Source organism: Poecilia mexicana, unplaced genomic scaffold, assembly GCF_051168715.1.
Source record: "Poecilia mexicana isolate PSO_F unplaced genomic scaffold, ASM5116871v1 scaffold_15, whole genome shotgun sequence".
Taxonomy (NCBI): Eukaryota; Metazoa; Chordata; class Actinopteri; order Cyprinodontiformes; family Poeciliidae; genus Poecilia; species Poecilia mexicana.
This window is the reverse complement of record NW_028263384.1, coordinates 12,412,136-12,428,821: the sequence shown is the minus strand read 5'-3', so window position 1 is coordinate 12,428,821 and position 16,686 is coordinate 12,412,136. Positions and strand designations below refer to the sequence as shown.

The window sequence follows — 16,686 nt, the reverse complement described above, 5'->3', positions numbered from 1 at the left end:
GCTCCTTGTTTTTCTGTTCTTACATAATTGTCCTTTTCAAGTATTCTCATTACTCTGAATGCTTGATGGTTAACATGCTGTACTTTGGGCCTCTGGGTGATAACCTGTACATAATGCATATGAGGCCTCAGTTTAGATTTATTGCTTTCTGTTTTGTCTAAGACAAAACTACATTGAGCAGAAAGATACCTTTATTTTCCTGGGTAATTTCAGGAATATTTTAGTGTGTGTGGTTAAAAAAAGTATTAATTAAATGACGTAATATTAATATATTTATGTGTTTTTGCTTCAGCTGCAGTCTTGAATAAAATAATGACTGTAAAGAAATAAAAAGTATGACCGGAGGGTATTCCATTAGATGTACTGTCATATGCGCTGCATGACCTCTTCCCCTCGCTTTCCTCAAGACTTTCCTTTCTTTTTCTTTCTTTCTCTCATATGAATGAATGAATGGTGGCAAGCTGCCAAAGACATCCTTACAATAGTGGTTTTAGAATGTGTTGCTGTGGTAACTAATATGGCAGCGTCAGTGTAACTTAACATGGAATCTATTCACCTTATCTGCATGAACCTGATATTTCTTCCCCTTATGTGTAGGGCAGATTAACAAGCATTTAACAAGTATTGAACGGCCTTAGTTAAAAAATAAGGCTGTGTTATTTTGCTTTGTTTTTTTTCCCCTCAAAATCTTAAAGTACTGTATCCGGTTAGTCAAACTGAAACATTTGTTGTCATTTACTGGCCTTGAACAAAATATCTGCAGTCGGTTGTACTGTGCAAATTTTGTTTTTATGCTTTTTCCTGCGTTATACGGCTTGCCCTGTTCCCCTTAGAGTTGCACGAAGAACATTTTGTTTCTGCTTTTGCTCGATATGCAAATGCACAAGCCTGTTCAGAAGCAGTGGGTGATTCATGTGTGGCGACACAGCTTTTCAGTGTTATTTAACAAAGTTGTAATTTTTTTTTTTTTTTTTTTGCAAATGCTGATCAGCTTTAACTGAATTAACTTTTAAAGCAGTACAATCGCTTTTCATTGATCCCGTAATTCATGTTGCACGCTGGACATTTTGTCATTTCCTGAAAATCACAACTGGCTTTTTGGGGGCAGCAGAAGATAAATATTATCCCTCAGCCTCCACATAGGTTCACTGAGTCTAACAGGAGTTCAGAGAAAAATAGGATCAACCAGCATCAAAGACTGTTTTATCTGCTGGTGCTGTCATGGTTTATAGCCACAGGTTCTGCTCAGGCGGCTCTCACTCCACCTCACGCAGCCGGTTTTTAACTGGGTTGCTCACCTATTTGGTGCTGCATGTTTTTGTTTCTTTTTTTAAAGACAGTTTGCACCTTCTGTCTTAATACGTCTGAAAACATGATGTATATTTGCATAATTATATAATAGGGAGTTAGGACTATTTTTTATTCTCTCTTTGTAGACACATTTGTCCACTGTCAAGGTAATACCGAGGTACTACCACAGCATTCAAGGCAGCGACATTTAGAAATCACAGCAGTGCTAGCGAGAAGACGGGAGGGGAGCGAGATACAAAAACGTTGCTCAAGTTCTTTTAATTTCCTCTCTATCAGCGTCGAACTGACCAACAAAAGCTAGCATGAACTCTAAATTAGTTTTCAGCTGACTGACACGACTATAATCATTAGATAAAAGGGAGATATGAATCAACATATTCGGATTTTTAAAAGGAGTTGCACTGTGAACTCTACACTTTATCAAGAGAGCTAGATACTTTGAAAGTACATTTTCTGAATCGATATCAGAGCTAGCTGTAGGCACTGCTCTACATTGGTATTTAATAGTGTGCTAATTAGGCCTGCTTTAAAAATGTTGTTGGTTTATAAAGCATTGGAGCTTTTTTATTATTTAAACCTTGATTAATCATGTATAAATACATGCAAAAAAATGATTGTTTATATTTTAAACCTAAATTCTGGCTTCAAGCTGTTGAGACAGAATTAGGCTTGACTAAATAGTGTCAAAAACTGTGGTTTAAAGAAAAGAGTGAAAGGATGCCCAGATCACCATTTTCAAGTTTTAAACAACTTGATTAGGCTTTACTGAACCTCTTCCCCTGCATTAAATTATATATGTTACGGTAATATTCTATATAAATATTGGGGATGGAAATCTATCGTGATTCATTTACGATGTTCAAAATTGATGTTTGATTCAAAACAATTATTTACAATTTCTGCTTCAATCTATAGTTGTGCAAAATAACCTTATCTTTTAAAATCGATGTTGGGACATTTTATACTGAGTCTGAGTAAATAATAATTGTCATTCTTATGTGAATCTATTTTTTTAGAACACACCTAATAAAAATATTAGTTGTTATTACAGAACAACTTTAGAACAACAATTCTAAATAGAGTAAGCAGGTTTTATGTGTTTAACAGTCACAATTTCACCAAAGAAAATGTGAAAAAGTCAAAATAATCAGGTAGTTATTTATAGCTAAACAATGAGCTTGACTGTTGAAAGATCTTTTCAGATATTATCAGATAGTCTTAAATTCCCCCCTGATCATTTTGCACACACTTACATGCACAGTGGTGCAATGTTGTCTCATAAAAAAAGACTTCTGGGTTTCAGGCCTGTTTGGTTGCATGTTCTTCACTGGACATACCTGGATTCTCTACAGATACTCTGACTTTTTCCCACTTTCCAAAAGTATGCGTGTGTTCGCACTATAAATCATCCTTAGATATGAGAATGTGTACGGCAATATGTCTTGTTTGTCTGTGTGACTTGTCCAGGGTGTACCTCACATCTTCCAATATATTAATCTCAAAGGCCATTGCAGTATCATTGTGTGCATTATCACAATTGCATATATCATTTCAATCTGTGCTTACAATATTTTGTGGGATATTATATTCTGAGTGCTGTGCATTCATATTCTTCATACCAATTGTGGACACTATGATTTTTCTCTTTTCCCACACTTATTGCATTATTGTAGTCTACAAGATGAAAAAACTTACAAAGACTGCCTACTGGACGTTGTGATAAAGAAAAAAAAATCTGGACATTATTGTTAGTTAGAATCTGGAGGTAAACTTTGTGCAGCCTCTCTTCAAACTCTTTGGCGTCTCATTATGTGGCCAAAGTCTTAACCCAACCTTGTTGTGTTAACTTAACTAGAGCTGGATAACTATATTTTGCACAAAACTGAGCAAGGAAAACAACCTGGCTCAGGTGTTTCATTGCCCAGCCTACATGACCTACATTGTGTACTCAAGCCATACTTAGAAATCTGCAGGTATTGCAGCCCTAACAACAAATGATCTCTCTTGGCTTGAGGAGCTCACTTAAATGTCAAGGTCATAGCAGTTCCCTGCAATTTCGAGCCGTGTCTCTTGAGGCATCTTGTAAGCAGCTGATTAAGCCCAGAGAGATGTCCATCATCACTTCACCCACATTCGTATTTCTAAACGCATGAAGCTATAATGGTTTGCTCTAACGTCAAGCGAAGACATGTTTGACTTCCACCATCTTCTCTGTGCCAGCTATTTTTCTCTTGTTGCAGAAACTAACAATTGTCACCTCCACACGGATTCTCTTGAGATCAAATTCTAAAAATACAGCGCCTTGCAGATTTACTTACTACTGCACATTTAACATTATATTTTGCCATCTTATGCTACTTAAACCTGGCCCCTTTGATGAGTGGGCAGATTTTGCTTAACAGTGGCTTAAAAGAAATCCAAGAGGACAGCCCTGATTTACAAACCACATTTGAGATGTTTCTTTTTTTTTCTTGCTCCAAATGGTACTTCAGAACATTCTGATTGCACCGCAAGTGCCCTCACTGATAGTCTTTGAAGTGCTTCAAGCTCTGTACTGAAGCTCAGTGTGTGCTTATATCCGCAGCTTTTGTTAGTCACTTCATATGTACTGAGTCCAGTGCCATCATTATTCAGTGATTCACACTGTGCAGCCAAAACATTCACTCTTATCTGGTAAGAGGCTGCAGAGACGCAGTCAGACAGCGCTGGGTGGGTGGATGGGTGGGGGATGGAGAAAGAAAGACAGGAAGAGAGTCTTGGTCTCTCTCTTGAGGGAAATGACTTTCCTCTCTTCCTTTTCTCTACATGAAGCCAAAGAGCATCCCAACGTCAAGAGCTTTAGATCTTGAATATTCACGCTGGTGGCATTTTACCATCTGTGGGCGGTGAGGCTTTGCAGGGATTGGAGAGAGCGTGTGAAGTATTGATCACTGTTGCTGTTGTCCTTGTTTGCTCTGTCTCTGTGTGCCAGCTGACTCTCTGAGCAACAGCGAGACGAAGACAGACAAAGAAAGACAGTTGGTGTAATAAGGGCATTAGCGGTTTGTTTAAATGCTGAACAAAAAGTGCCACCCATCGCACAAGAGCAGGTTACAGCAGTTACATGAATACTGAATTACTAATGATGAAATTAATTATACAGTTTACGCTAAATGTTAGTAGTAAATTTGACTGAAATGTATAGTAAAATGTGATATACTCAAAAAACGTGTCAGAGTATGGTGGTACATTACACTGAAATTTACCAAATAAAAAAGCATAAAATCTGCCACCATCTTTTTGCCTCACAAATTCAGACAGTGCTATAAAGTTAAAAACAATTAAACCAAAAAAAAAATAAAAAAAATAGGCTGCTTCAGTACACCATTTACAGAAAGTAGTGCAATTATGCTAGTAGTGAGGAAAAAATAAACATAAAAAAAAATAAAAAATTATAGGAGAAGACTAAAATTTCTTGCTGGAGAAAAGGCGAGTTGTACAAAGGTGACGTGTCATCACAAAACCAGGAAGAAGTCGCCAGAGCCGAACACACTAGACCAGGCATAGTGGCCTGGAGAGGCACCAATAAAATGGGCTTGAGAAAAATTATTATAATAGGTCATAATAACATATTTAAATGAAAATGTGTGAAGCATGGTAATAGTTGTAAGCAATACAAAAGCAACACATTTGCTCCATAAAAAGATGAATCACTTCCAGTGTCCCAGTGGAATTCCAGTACACACACACACCAAATCCAACCTCCTCACAGTGATCTATCGCGTTTCAATTTCAAATTTGGAGAGAAAAGACAGCAGGATGATACTCTCTCACAGTCTCTCTCTCCCTCCCTCCGGTCATCCTCTTCTACTACTTGATATGACGGCATAGAGCAACGGCCCTGAGAGCGAGCAGCAACGTTTACTTTCATCGCTTTAAGACTCGTTCCTTTTGTTTCCTTAGGATTGTTGAAAGTTCTGAATTGAAGAACCTGTCAAATGGGATCATACCTTTAGGGGTTCTTGAAGACCCTGAGGCAATCCAGCCACTCAAAATCATGATCTAAGTCTTTTGTCAGATGTGAAGATCCGATTATCTGGAATCTTTAACAGTGTTAGAGAATATTGTTTGTGGTCTAAAAATTTTCTTTTTCCATTTTCAGTTTGGTAAAGGTTTTGTCAACACAATGACTTCATGAAAGTTAGGAAAAGATTCTCATTGTGACTAGAAATTCCTGGGTTACATGCACTAGAAGTCTTTCCAGGGTTTCTGAGGGACAATTTCATCAGCAAAATTAAGCACACCGTTTTTTTTTAAAGAACTAAAAATATGAAAATGATCAAGAAATATTTTAAAGAGTAATTCTGGATCTTTTTCCTTTCATCCTTGACTTTCTTGGTCCTTCTTACAAGCTATCAGCTTGTGTAGTTTCAGTATTTCCCTGTTTTCTGTCATTGTCAATTAGGCTCCAGTCACTAACTGGCATGGTTTTTAGCTACAGGGTATTTGAGTAGCTAGCAGCTTTCTTCATCCAGTACTGTCACATGAACAGCCCAAATCTGAGTGGTTCAACATTTACATATCAATCCCAGCCTTTTCTTAATCAAGTGTGGTCAAGAAATTAATTTTCTTCCACACAAAACCCTCAATAACATAAGAAGAAATTGGCCTAGTTGAAGATGAGTTGCTCTGATAAGGTTTGTCTGCGTCATACAGTAATCAAGAGAGAGAGAGTAAACAAAACTGAGGAGGATGACCCTGCAGTTTGACACATAACGTACTTGTTTCTTGCATGACACAGTCAACAGTAATAGTCACACCATCCAGATAAGACAAAATGATAAATGTTTCTGATAGTCTTTAGATGTAATTACATATATGTGTATAAGTAAATAAAATAAAGTAGAAGTATTCACTATCCTTTGCGAAAGGTTCCTGTCTTCCTTCCCTTAAATCCCAGGTTCTAAATGTTTTGTTTAATCCAAAATGTTTTAAATGCATTGGCGGTTTTTGGAGAGTGAGAAGAAATCCAAACCTCCTCTCACCTACATTAATGCATAGAGGATGCTTGTGGCACATCCTTTTTTTTAAGTGGCATGTAATCCATCAAAATAGTCAAAATTTATTGTCAGTGAGAGATATGGTTCTGCCTTCCATCTTTAGAGGACTTTTATGGGAAATGGTGGAAAAGGCACTTTTAAAAAAACTCCTTCCTATTCTCAAAATTGATTTTCCTTCAACTTTGTTATGCACATATTTTCTGAGTCATGTGTTGATATCGAAGGAAGACTATGGGGAAATGATGTGGTGTGTGATCTGCTCATTGTCCATCAGAAGGTCTGCTCCTCTCTTTACCCTGCCGCCTTTGGCATGCTGTTGTCAAAGTGGTTGCTGTGTGCCGTCCTGCCAGCTCCTTGAGCTACATCCCAGAAGATTTCTGCCACAGTCGTGTGTGCAAATCTATGTGTATGTTTGCGTTTTTGTCGGTGTGCTGCTTTTTACCCACTCATGTCATTCCTTGAGGCAGCTTTTGGTTCAATTTTGTATTACAGCTTAACTTAAAACAGTTCTGCCTGATATCTTTTGACTCTGTGCCACGTAGTTTAGATCTGTGGCTTGTGGAAGACAGAATAATATTGTGGTAGATAATACCAAGAAACTTTACAGCAAGGTTTCTAAAGTTCAGTACTCAATAAGCGCAGCTTACAGCTTGGTTTATGTGACAAATGACAAGCATCAGTAAGATTTGTCATAGCACAGGCAGAAATCTGACAGCTGTGCTTGTTAGTCACCAACTTCATTGCTTCACTCTCTCTTGCCTGAAGACACAGCTGAACTACAGAAGAACCTCTTTGTATTTGTTTGCCTCTTTCTGTCTTTGCTATTTAAACTCACACTTTTTGGAAAAAAGGGTTATGGAATCCACTCACTTTCCTCACTTTCTCCCTCTCGTCTGTCACTGTGCTGTCCAGATGGAGGAGTTAATAGCACGCATGCAGGATGAGAAAAACGGCATCCCCATACGAACGGTGAAAAGTTTCCTCACCAAGATCCCCAGTGTTTTTTCAGGTAAGCCCCCAACTCCCACCTGTCTGAAATCACCACTCTTCCCACCTCTTTATGCATGACCACTGAAATTGCTGTGCTAGTTGCCCAATTTTCGTTTCATTAGCTGTGCTGGTGACAATACTCCACACTTGCTACTTAAAAAGAGAACTGTTTAAGAGAACATTTAAATTAAAAAAGGGGGTTAAAAAGTATAAATTTCTTAGAACACAAATACAAAGAAAGTAAAAAAAAAATAATAAAAATAAATAAATATATATTTATATATATATTTATATATATTATATTATATATATTATCAGTCTTTTAACTGATAACAGCAATATTCCGAGAACGCGGTTGGACCGAATCAAACATATTTTTCTTCATCACTGAACTCCAATATTAGCCTTTTAGAGCTCCTGCCGTTTAAGCTGGGGATGTGTGTCTAACAATTGCAAAGAGATTTCATCCAGCTGGTAAAGTGTGTTCTTGGCATGGAGAGTGGGAAAGCATTATGCTCGAAATATAATAACCTGGCATGTTGTGCAGTCCTTGGCAGTTTTAATGTTTATCTCATTTAAATTGTCAGTTTCATACTTTCAAAGAACCTTTGGATGTCCACTTCTCCCCAACATTTTAGATGCATCACATTTAAAAAAGATGTCGGTGTGACTGTCTTTTTTAAATGTTTCCTCTAATGTTCAACAAAGTTTAATATATTTGTAACTGCATCTGATTCAAACAACTTTTTTTTCTTCTCGACAGTAAATCAGAAAAGTTTTCTTGTTCCAGATCAGTTACAATTACCAAATTTGCAAATGCATTCAGGGATAATTACCTTAATTGTTGAAGACATGTCGTGTGCTAAACTGTTGAAGGACAAAGGGGAAAGACTGCAAGGCAAACAGTAAATATTCAAATCTGATATATCAGACAGTGATGAGAAAATGGTTGTGTCTTAATACTGCATATTTATCTAAACATCTTGCTTCAACTTTATATTTTAAAGGTGGGGATGCGATTACATGCCACGTTCTAGTGACAGTCATCGATTACTCAGTCACCAGCTTTAACTTCCTTACACACTCACTTTCTCTGTTCCCTACAACGGTTTCCATAATGTGCTGCAGGCTTGTGGTGAGAGATATATTGACACATCAATTGAAGGCGTGAATTCAGTATACCTGAAATGAAACTGAATTTATTGCATTGAAATTGAATTGTATTGGCTGATAAATTGTTATTGTAAGATAAATTAGTTTTTTAATTTGACTTTCTTTCTGATCCCCTTCTGTGGTTATTAAATAATTCAAATTTCAGTATAAATAAATGGTCTACACACTAAATACGAGAAACTATCTTGATATGTTATTATTACAGTGTTTTTAGCATTGATATCAATATTATTGTTAATACTACTAGAGCTACTATTAGTAATACCTATTGAATATTGTAAGCGCATCATTTAATGTACGACATTAATCATTAATCAGAGTAGAATAAAGGTATATTGCTACACAAGTTATGAATAAGAAGAAATATGTGTGAGGTTGCCTCAAACAGGCTGGATTTTTATAAGTTTATACTTCTATCTACTCCTTTGAATGTTTAACATTTATTGTATTAGTCATTTTATTTGCCTTTTATAACATCTAATAAACTTACAAAATGAAATAAATCAATAAATAAATACTTTTGGGATTCTTTTATTTTTTTTTTTTACAAATTAATCACCATTTTTATGTTTTGAAGCACAACAGTGGTTAAATAAATAGATATCTGTTTACCATGTGATATATTGTCAGCTGCGGTACAACTGATCTAAAGCTAAAAACATTTCAGCTGCTGTCGTCTGTTTGCTCAAACACATGTGAAGGTCAGTAAAGGATCATCTTCTCTTTTCTTTGCAACAGTAAAATGTTGCACTCATTAGTTTTCTCTCTCTCTTGGATTGCTCTGTGTTCTGAATTAGTTTCTTTTTTTTTGGATATGTAATGTTTTTTTCTGAGCCATTGTTAAGTTTTCGATCATTTTGATGCAAAAAAATAAATAACTGCTCACTGAAACTGACACCTGAATATACCAGTGTATGGTTGTGACACTTCTCAATTTAGAATCAAGCCTTAATGGAGAATTAAACACACACTGTATTCAAGCTGGATCTAAGAAAGTAGGTCAATCTTAATGGGATGAAAATGGGATGCTGCTAATTACGTTCGCCCATCAAAACTCACATCTAGTTAGTGTATGAGCAAATGCAAAGGGGGATGCAATAGAGGTGAAATAAAAAAATTCAGTCGCACAGAGTGGCAGCTTGATGGACATAACATCAGCCACAGGGCTACTCTGTCTCGTTGCATGAATTCCCCCATGTCTCCATTTCACACCTTTTTCCTGCCTTCTGTGCCTTTGGTCTGCTCAGCACACCTTCACCTGTCACTATGACAGACAGTAATGATTGCTCGGAAAATATATAGTCAAAGTGCCAAAGTCGCATGTTGTGTCGGAGTGTGAAAATGCTTGAGGGAGAGCAGAGGATGCTGTTATGTTTGCCTGGGATGTGAAAATGATTCAGTCACATTCTCAGCGGTAAAGTTGCAAAAATGGCAGCCGTCATATAAAAGACGTTCCACGTTCCTGCATGTAAAAGTGGCGCATGAGTCACGTGGACAATCCCCTTTTCTCACCTCTGCTTTGTTTATGCTGGTGTGCAACATAGCATGCAATCACTGACTTATTAAATGCTTTGAGTCACAAATTCTGTTGTTATGCGGCACATAATACGTGCTTCAACCTGCCTTTGTACCCGGTGTCATTTATATTAATGGTTTGGAGCCAAAGAGAGCAAGCCTGAAGAGGGTGTCAGAAAAGAATATTGGATAATGGATGGCCTATTACCCACCTACATGGTGCAAGGCGAGAGACATTTGTATGCGCTGTGGTAATGAAGGGAGGTGGACAAGGTTAAGGGTGACATTGTTTTCTGTTTCACTCGCATTTATATGCAGAAGGCATTTGAGCGCATTGGTAAATTCTTAGCTATGTCGATGATTCATACTTATGTACGCTCTCTTATTACAGGTTCTGATATTGTACAATGGCTCATGAAGAACCTGGACATTGAAGATCAAGGTACGTTTTTGATAAGATGCATTCAGTTTTATTTATTGGTCGAAGAACAAAACAGAAAAAACCAACAAAATCTGATTTGGTAACTAAATCAGTGTAAACGCTGATATAGTTATCAGAAAACAGGGACAGCTAGAAGATCAAGAGCACAAATGTTGCTAAAACTGACAACTTGGTGCTCACTTAAATTGATACTAAAAATCTAATTAAAGTACTAAGATTTCAAATCTGACAAACTACTTCTAGTGCCTACAAACTAAATGTAGCTCTAGTAATAAACCTGCTACTGTTCGCCCTTCTGTTCTCCATGGAGTAACCCTGGTAAAAATCAGGCTGCTGGGATGTTTGGGTCACCAGCCTGCAGTTGGTTGATTAACCAGCATGCTACTCGTATTTTGCTGCCGCTAGTCTTAAACAGAGTGAAAAGTGGTGTGATTTTAGATTCCAATTATAACTATTCATACCATTTATGACCAGAAACTGCTACACTTGTACTTCATGCAAGTCACCATGCAAGTCACTTGAAAGTGTAGTAATGTTCTTTCAGCCAGCTGTCAGCCAATGCCATGCAGTAGTTTGGCATTCAAGGTGTCTAGGTGGCTAAACATGGAGCTTTTCCCCAATTAGTGTTCAAAAATAAGTTTCTAGTGTAAATGAAGCCATGTAAATATTTAATGGTGGCTAATATTACGTCATACACCATGAATGTTGTTTTAAATAGTGAAAATCAGCTGATTAGCTTTTAATTTTTGTGTGCACTACATGAAAAGAACACACTAACGCAAATGTACCAGTCTAGTGTTACATTTTTCTTTCAGCTGTCTTTCTGACCGTAAACTTTTGAACACTCACAATTCCTACTCTTGTTTTTCTTTTTAATATTCTTATTTGTCTTGTTTTGTTTGTGTGACAATCTGTAAGACTCAGATCACTATTTCAACATTTTATGGTACATGCAGTAAAATAACGAACATAAAACAAAGCACTCACTTGAACTGGAGATGGAAAGAAAGGCAAACTGGAAAAGCAGCACTGAAGACTTTATGTGAATTAATCTCCATTTTATACACAGTATGTGCAAGTATGTCAGTTGTCAAAACTTGGTGATGTTGTATTGTAGATTCCAAGCTTTGCTGTATCATTCTGTCTTCCATCGCCAGTAATTGCACTGAGCAAATTTACATTTATTGTAAATTTTATGTTTGGCTATACACATGAAAATGTCTTCCAAAAGATTTGCTGTTTATCAGTGCAGACTAAAACATCCTGTGACAGTGACCTGTCTGAGAACATGTCAGCGAGCAACACTTCTTGTCCCCACAGACTGTTTCTTTCAGATCTGAGCGCTTTCCGCAGAACGGACACAAAACATGCTGTCAGTAACCCCACAGTGGCAAACGCTATGTTCGTTTTAAATCTCTGTGACTTTCGCTGAGGCCAACTCCTGCAGGAGATGACAAACGACTAACTGAGGTGCAATTAATTGGGCTCAGCACAGCACAACAGCAGCAGCCACACGAAGTTTATTAAGTGAAGGCAAATGAGCTTATATTTGAGCTGAGTGGAGATCATGAGTTTTTTTTTTTTTTGCTAAATGAATCCCTCAGATAATACACTCACACCACCCCGTTTATCCTCTCATTTGGAAATCTCAGTTTATTCAGACCCATTTTAATGTGGCTTATTTTATTTATTTCAATCTAATATGTTCCGTTACACAGTGGACTATCTAATTCTAACTATATTTTACCTATAGAAGCTTATATCATGACGGAGAAGGACCTGAGTTATGTTGCAACCACACAGTGAGCTTAATGGCAAAAAAAAAAAAAAAAAAAAGCTAAAAACTTCACGTTTGAATAACTGCAAAGGGCAATATTTCAAGGCCAACAGATCTCATTCACAACCATTAGACACTTTCTCCAGCCCAACTGGATGTTTGAGAGTGACGCCAGATAAAACAACTATTTTTTTGCTCTACAGTCGAGTTTTCTAAACTCTTCTAAGGCTTTTAGTGGAACTGTGTGCTTCAGTCAGAGGGGATTAAAGCTTTAGGATCTATGATGCTTTTGGCATGTCTCAGACCTTGTTGAAGTGTATGGCGTTGTGAGAGATGGGTCACTATTTTATAAATTTCTGTGTTCAAATTAAAAATGTTTTGCCGATAAAATTTTAAATTCCCTTTGATTTCTCTGTATGTGTGGATTGATGGTGACATCTGGTGTGAATATCAAGTCAGTGGCCCTACCACCTTAACTGAGGAAAATGTGGAGACGTTCAATACCTATTTTACCCTGCTGTAGGTTGACACTTTGAAAACATTGATGTCAATTTGACCTTATTATGCTGAGTGAGAAAAAAAATCTCTTGATAAATAAATGTCTATTTCTGTATTTTCCAAGCAAACATTTAATTTTTTTTCTTAAATGAGAAGATAATTATTTCAGTTTTCTTAATTTAGTCAAATAAATCTGTCAGACATCCAGACATTCAGCTTTTGATTTAATTTACATGCAGTTCTGAAATTCATTTAGAAGAAATATACAGCTGCTTATCATCTGTGTGAAAATTATAGGATAGATCCTTAAAAGACGACAGGTGGCTCTCCATTACGCAAACGCACCAAAATGGCAATATAATGTATGTAAATAGAGTTCAGGTGCAGCTTACAGGTTAATAACGCACTGAAAGTATGGCTCTGTTTATATTCCACTGCATGCCTAATGATGAACCCTGCTGGGACAGCTCAAATTATGTTCATCCCACAGGAAAGAAAAACAACACAGATGTGAGAATGTAGAAAATTAACTTATTTTCAAGCCTTTTTCCTACATAATAACTGGTCTATTATTGTCATAATAGACCAGTTAGCTGCAGCTAAAAGTACAAGTACTGATATGATGAAGCAACTCTTTTACATAATAACTTAAAAAATGTGATAAAACTTTGCAGTGGAGTACATGGATTAAATTTATGGTTAAAATAGTTTAATACGTCACTGACATTTGCTTTGTAGGATATAATAATCCAACAGTCTACATAGTGGTTTTATTGTTATTTAAATGCTTGGTAGAAAAAATATTTCTCAAATAGAAGCAGTTCTAGACCTTACATGAATAAGCAAATCTCAATAAACACCTGAGGGGAACTCAGCAGACACCAACAAATAAAAGGAAGCTAATAATAATCCAGCAGTGTGCTAAACTGTCATTGTGTGCACCAGGTAGGGTCTGATTTTTGCATATGAAAGAGCATTTAATCCACACCGGTAGATGTAGCAGGGAAATGATCTCAGGGGGAGGACACAGGGCTTAGCCTGGAGAGGATACATTTATTTCTCCATCATGATCTTTATCTTCTGTGTCAAGCTTTTTTTTTTTTTTTCTTAAATCTTTTCCCCATCTGAGTCAAAACTCTCTGCTGTAGATAACATTTCCCTCTCTGCTGAGATTGCCCCCTTCACACATTGAAGCTGACAGGCTGCATGTTTAAAAGGTTCATTGTCAATAATCACATTTTTAAATCATGTTTATATAAAAGATCTCCTAACTGCTACAAAAAGCTAAATGGCTGATTAGGAGGGTCATGTGTACAAGCTGACATCCAGCATGCAGTAGATGTAAGGACGAAGGAAAAGGCTGGTTGGTGACACTGTTTGTAGCATTGTTGCCATGCCTCTAAGTCCAAAAACATGTGACTGTACGGTTAATTGGTTACCATGTTAGAGAGTGTGCATGCATGGTTGTTTGTCCTGTGTGTCTCTGTGTTGCCCTGTTATGAACTAGTGACCTATCTAGAGTCCAGCCCTCCTCTCACCCAGTAACTGCTGGAGAAGGCCACCAGCCTGCCTGTAATCCTGAGAGGATATAGACAACAGGTGGATAGAAAAGTAAGGCCAGACTCACAGCTAAACATTTCTCTGTGAATGTAAATAAAATATAAATGTAGGTGTTTTCCTTTTGACTGTTTCTTTGTCATCACTGGATGAGATGTGTAAATTCAATCTGAGATGATCAGAACAGTTTTCAATATTTTGTGCTCACGTAAATATTCCAAGCACAACTGAATTCAGCTTTTAAGATAATGACAGGTAATGGCCAAGTCATTTTCCCTTAGTATAAATCAGGTAAAAATACATAACACTGTTGTTAAGGTCTTCATTAATACAATACTTTTTTTGTTCTTCTACTATTTTAATGTCTAATAATGGTAACTATAATGACAAAACTATATATATGGAAAATTGTTGATGCTATATTACATGAAAAATAAGTCTTTAAAAAAATGGCTGTTCTTTAAAGTAAGATACAAAAAGCTGGCAATATTGTGAATGTCAGTGTAGATGCTAGATAGCTGTATGGATAAAAAAATATATATTTTTATCTAGTATTTTCAGAAGACCTGACGAGCTTCTTCAGATCCTTAGCTCCTTCTTCAGGTTTTATAAATCTAAATCATATGAAGAAATCAGAGCTGATGGATCATATAAGGAATTGCTCTTAGACATAACACTGAAGCTGAAGAGGAAGGAGTTGTGTTATGAGTAAACAGATTTAAATAAAGTATGAGTCATTATTTATTAATAAATTGAACCTTGTCACAAATGTGCTTGCGCACAAACACACACACACAAACACACCCACACACACACACACACAGACATCCTGACCTCTTAAAGCTGCAACAGTCTCCTCAATGCTAAGGGAAAAGCTGGTCTATATTTATCCTTCACACATGGAACCGGTGTGTTTAGATGTGTAAGTGTCAGGGATTGAGAGGGCTGCAATGTACTTGTTTTCTGCAGCAAGTCTCTGTTAGTGCATTTAGACTATAAGAGACATTTCAACTCCATCTTCCAGTTTTGTTAGAAACAGACCGAAGCTCTGCTTTATGGAACCTCATGCAAATGACGTATTTCCTGTGCCGGCTGCTAACGAACAAAATGTGTCAACACATTAAAAGAAACATGAAGGTCTTGTAGAGCCACAACGGCAGGAAATACCTGGTGGCAGATATTGAGACACCCGGTGGAGGATGATGAGATGTTTTCATTATCTGATGGTTTTAAATCAGGAACAGTAAACCATGTGCTGCGCAGCGCCCGGGGGGGGGGAAGCGGGTTTTCACTCCAACCAGGCACAACACCAGGTGATGTGACTGATGAGTTCCGCCTCTCCCGCTGAAGGTGGGCTAATCAGCCAGACCCCCGGCTGCGCTGTGTGTTGTTGGAATGGAGGCCTGCCTATCCATCTGTCAAAGCAGCGCTTCCTGATTCAAGGACTGGTGCTCAGAGTCATTATTTAGTCCAGGATGGATGTGCAGCTCGGAAAGATGGTGGGCTGCATTAACCAACTTTACCCTCTGAAAGCAATTCATGATAGTTGATTTAATTCGCACGTGACTAAATAAAGTAGTTCAATACTACTTTATCCGTCTAGCTTACTTATGGGCCAATTTATCTTGGTTCTATCACATAAGGTCCCAATTAAATGTGACATGGATTATTTACATGCAGATTGTTGATTTTGAAAGGTGTTTTGAGTTAATTGTGATGATTTTCAGCTTACAGCTAAAGACACATGATGAGTAGTTTGTCACCATAGACCAATAAAAAATTCACTTTTATACAGAAATAGGAGCTTAATAAAAAGTATGTTTAATACTTGATTAAAGGCTATTTTCAAAAGATGCCTTTTGTCTGAGAAACATCTGAACACATAGTCCAATTTATTGCATAATTCCTACCAAAGGAGAATTATTAAATAGCCAACATCTCTATGACTGGGCTTTATGCATTATTAATGTGCTTTAAAGCAGAAAAAGTGGAGACCAAAACAATAGCTTGTGGATTATTAGTTTTTTTTTAGACTGCATATAGTTATTTGTACCAGCACTTGGATCAACAGAACCAACACTGGAAGACCAAAATGTAATCTGACTCTTCACTCTTATCTGTTTTCTCCTAGTGGAGGCTCTTCACTTAGGGACACTGATGGCTGCACATGGTTACTTCTTCCCTATTTCAGACCATGTCCTTACTCTCAAAGATGACGGCACTTTCTACAGGTTTCAGGTAACAACATTCGTGCACAGAAGGATTTTACTTTAACATCTACATAAGTGGGATCTGGAACCTAATTCATTGCTGCCCGGGGCAGCAATAAAGTCTGAAGTTATAAAACTGACAGTTAAGTGTTGGGTTGTTGTTTTTTTGTCTTT

The 16,686-nt window shown here is 37.1% G+C and overlaps 1 protein-coding gene across 1 annotated transcript in view; it reads left to right on the top strand.

Moving 5' to 3' along the window:
* Positions 1-16,686, top strand: part of rgs7a (regulator of G protein signaling 7a) — a 50,488-nt gene that overhangs the window by 24,723 nt on the left and 9,079 nt on the right. Inside the window, exons 2-4 of the mRNA XM_014980608.2 lie at positions 7,263-7,359; positions 10,420-10,470; positions 16,434-16,540. Of these exons, the coding sequence (XP_014836094.1) occupies positions 7,263-7,359; positions 10,420-10,470; positions 16,434-16,540 (255 nt within the window). The remainder of the gene's footprint in view (positions 1-7,262; positions 7,360-10,419; positions 10,471-16,433; positions 16,541-16,686) is intronic.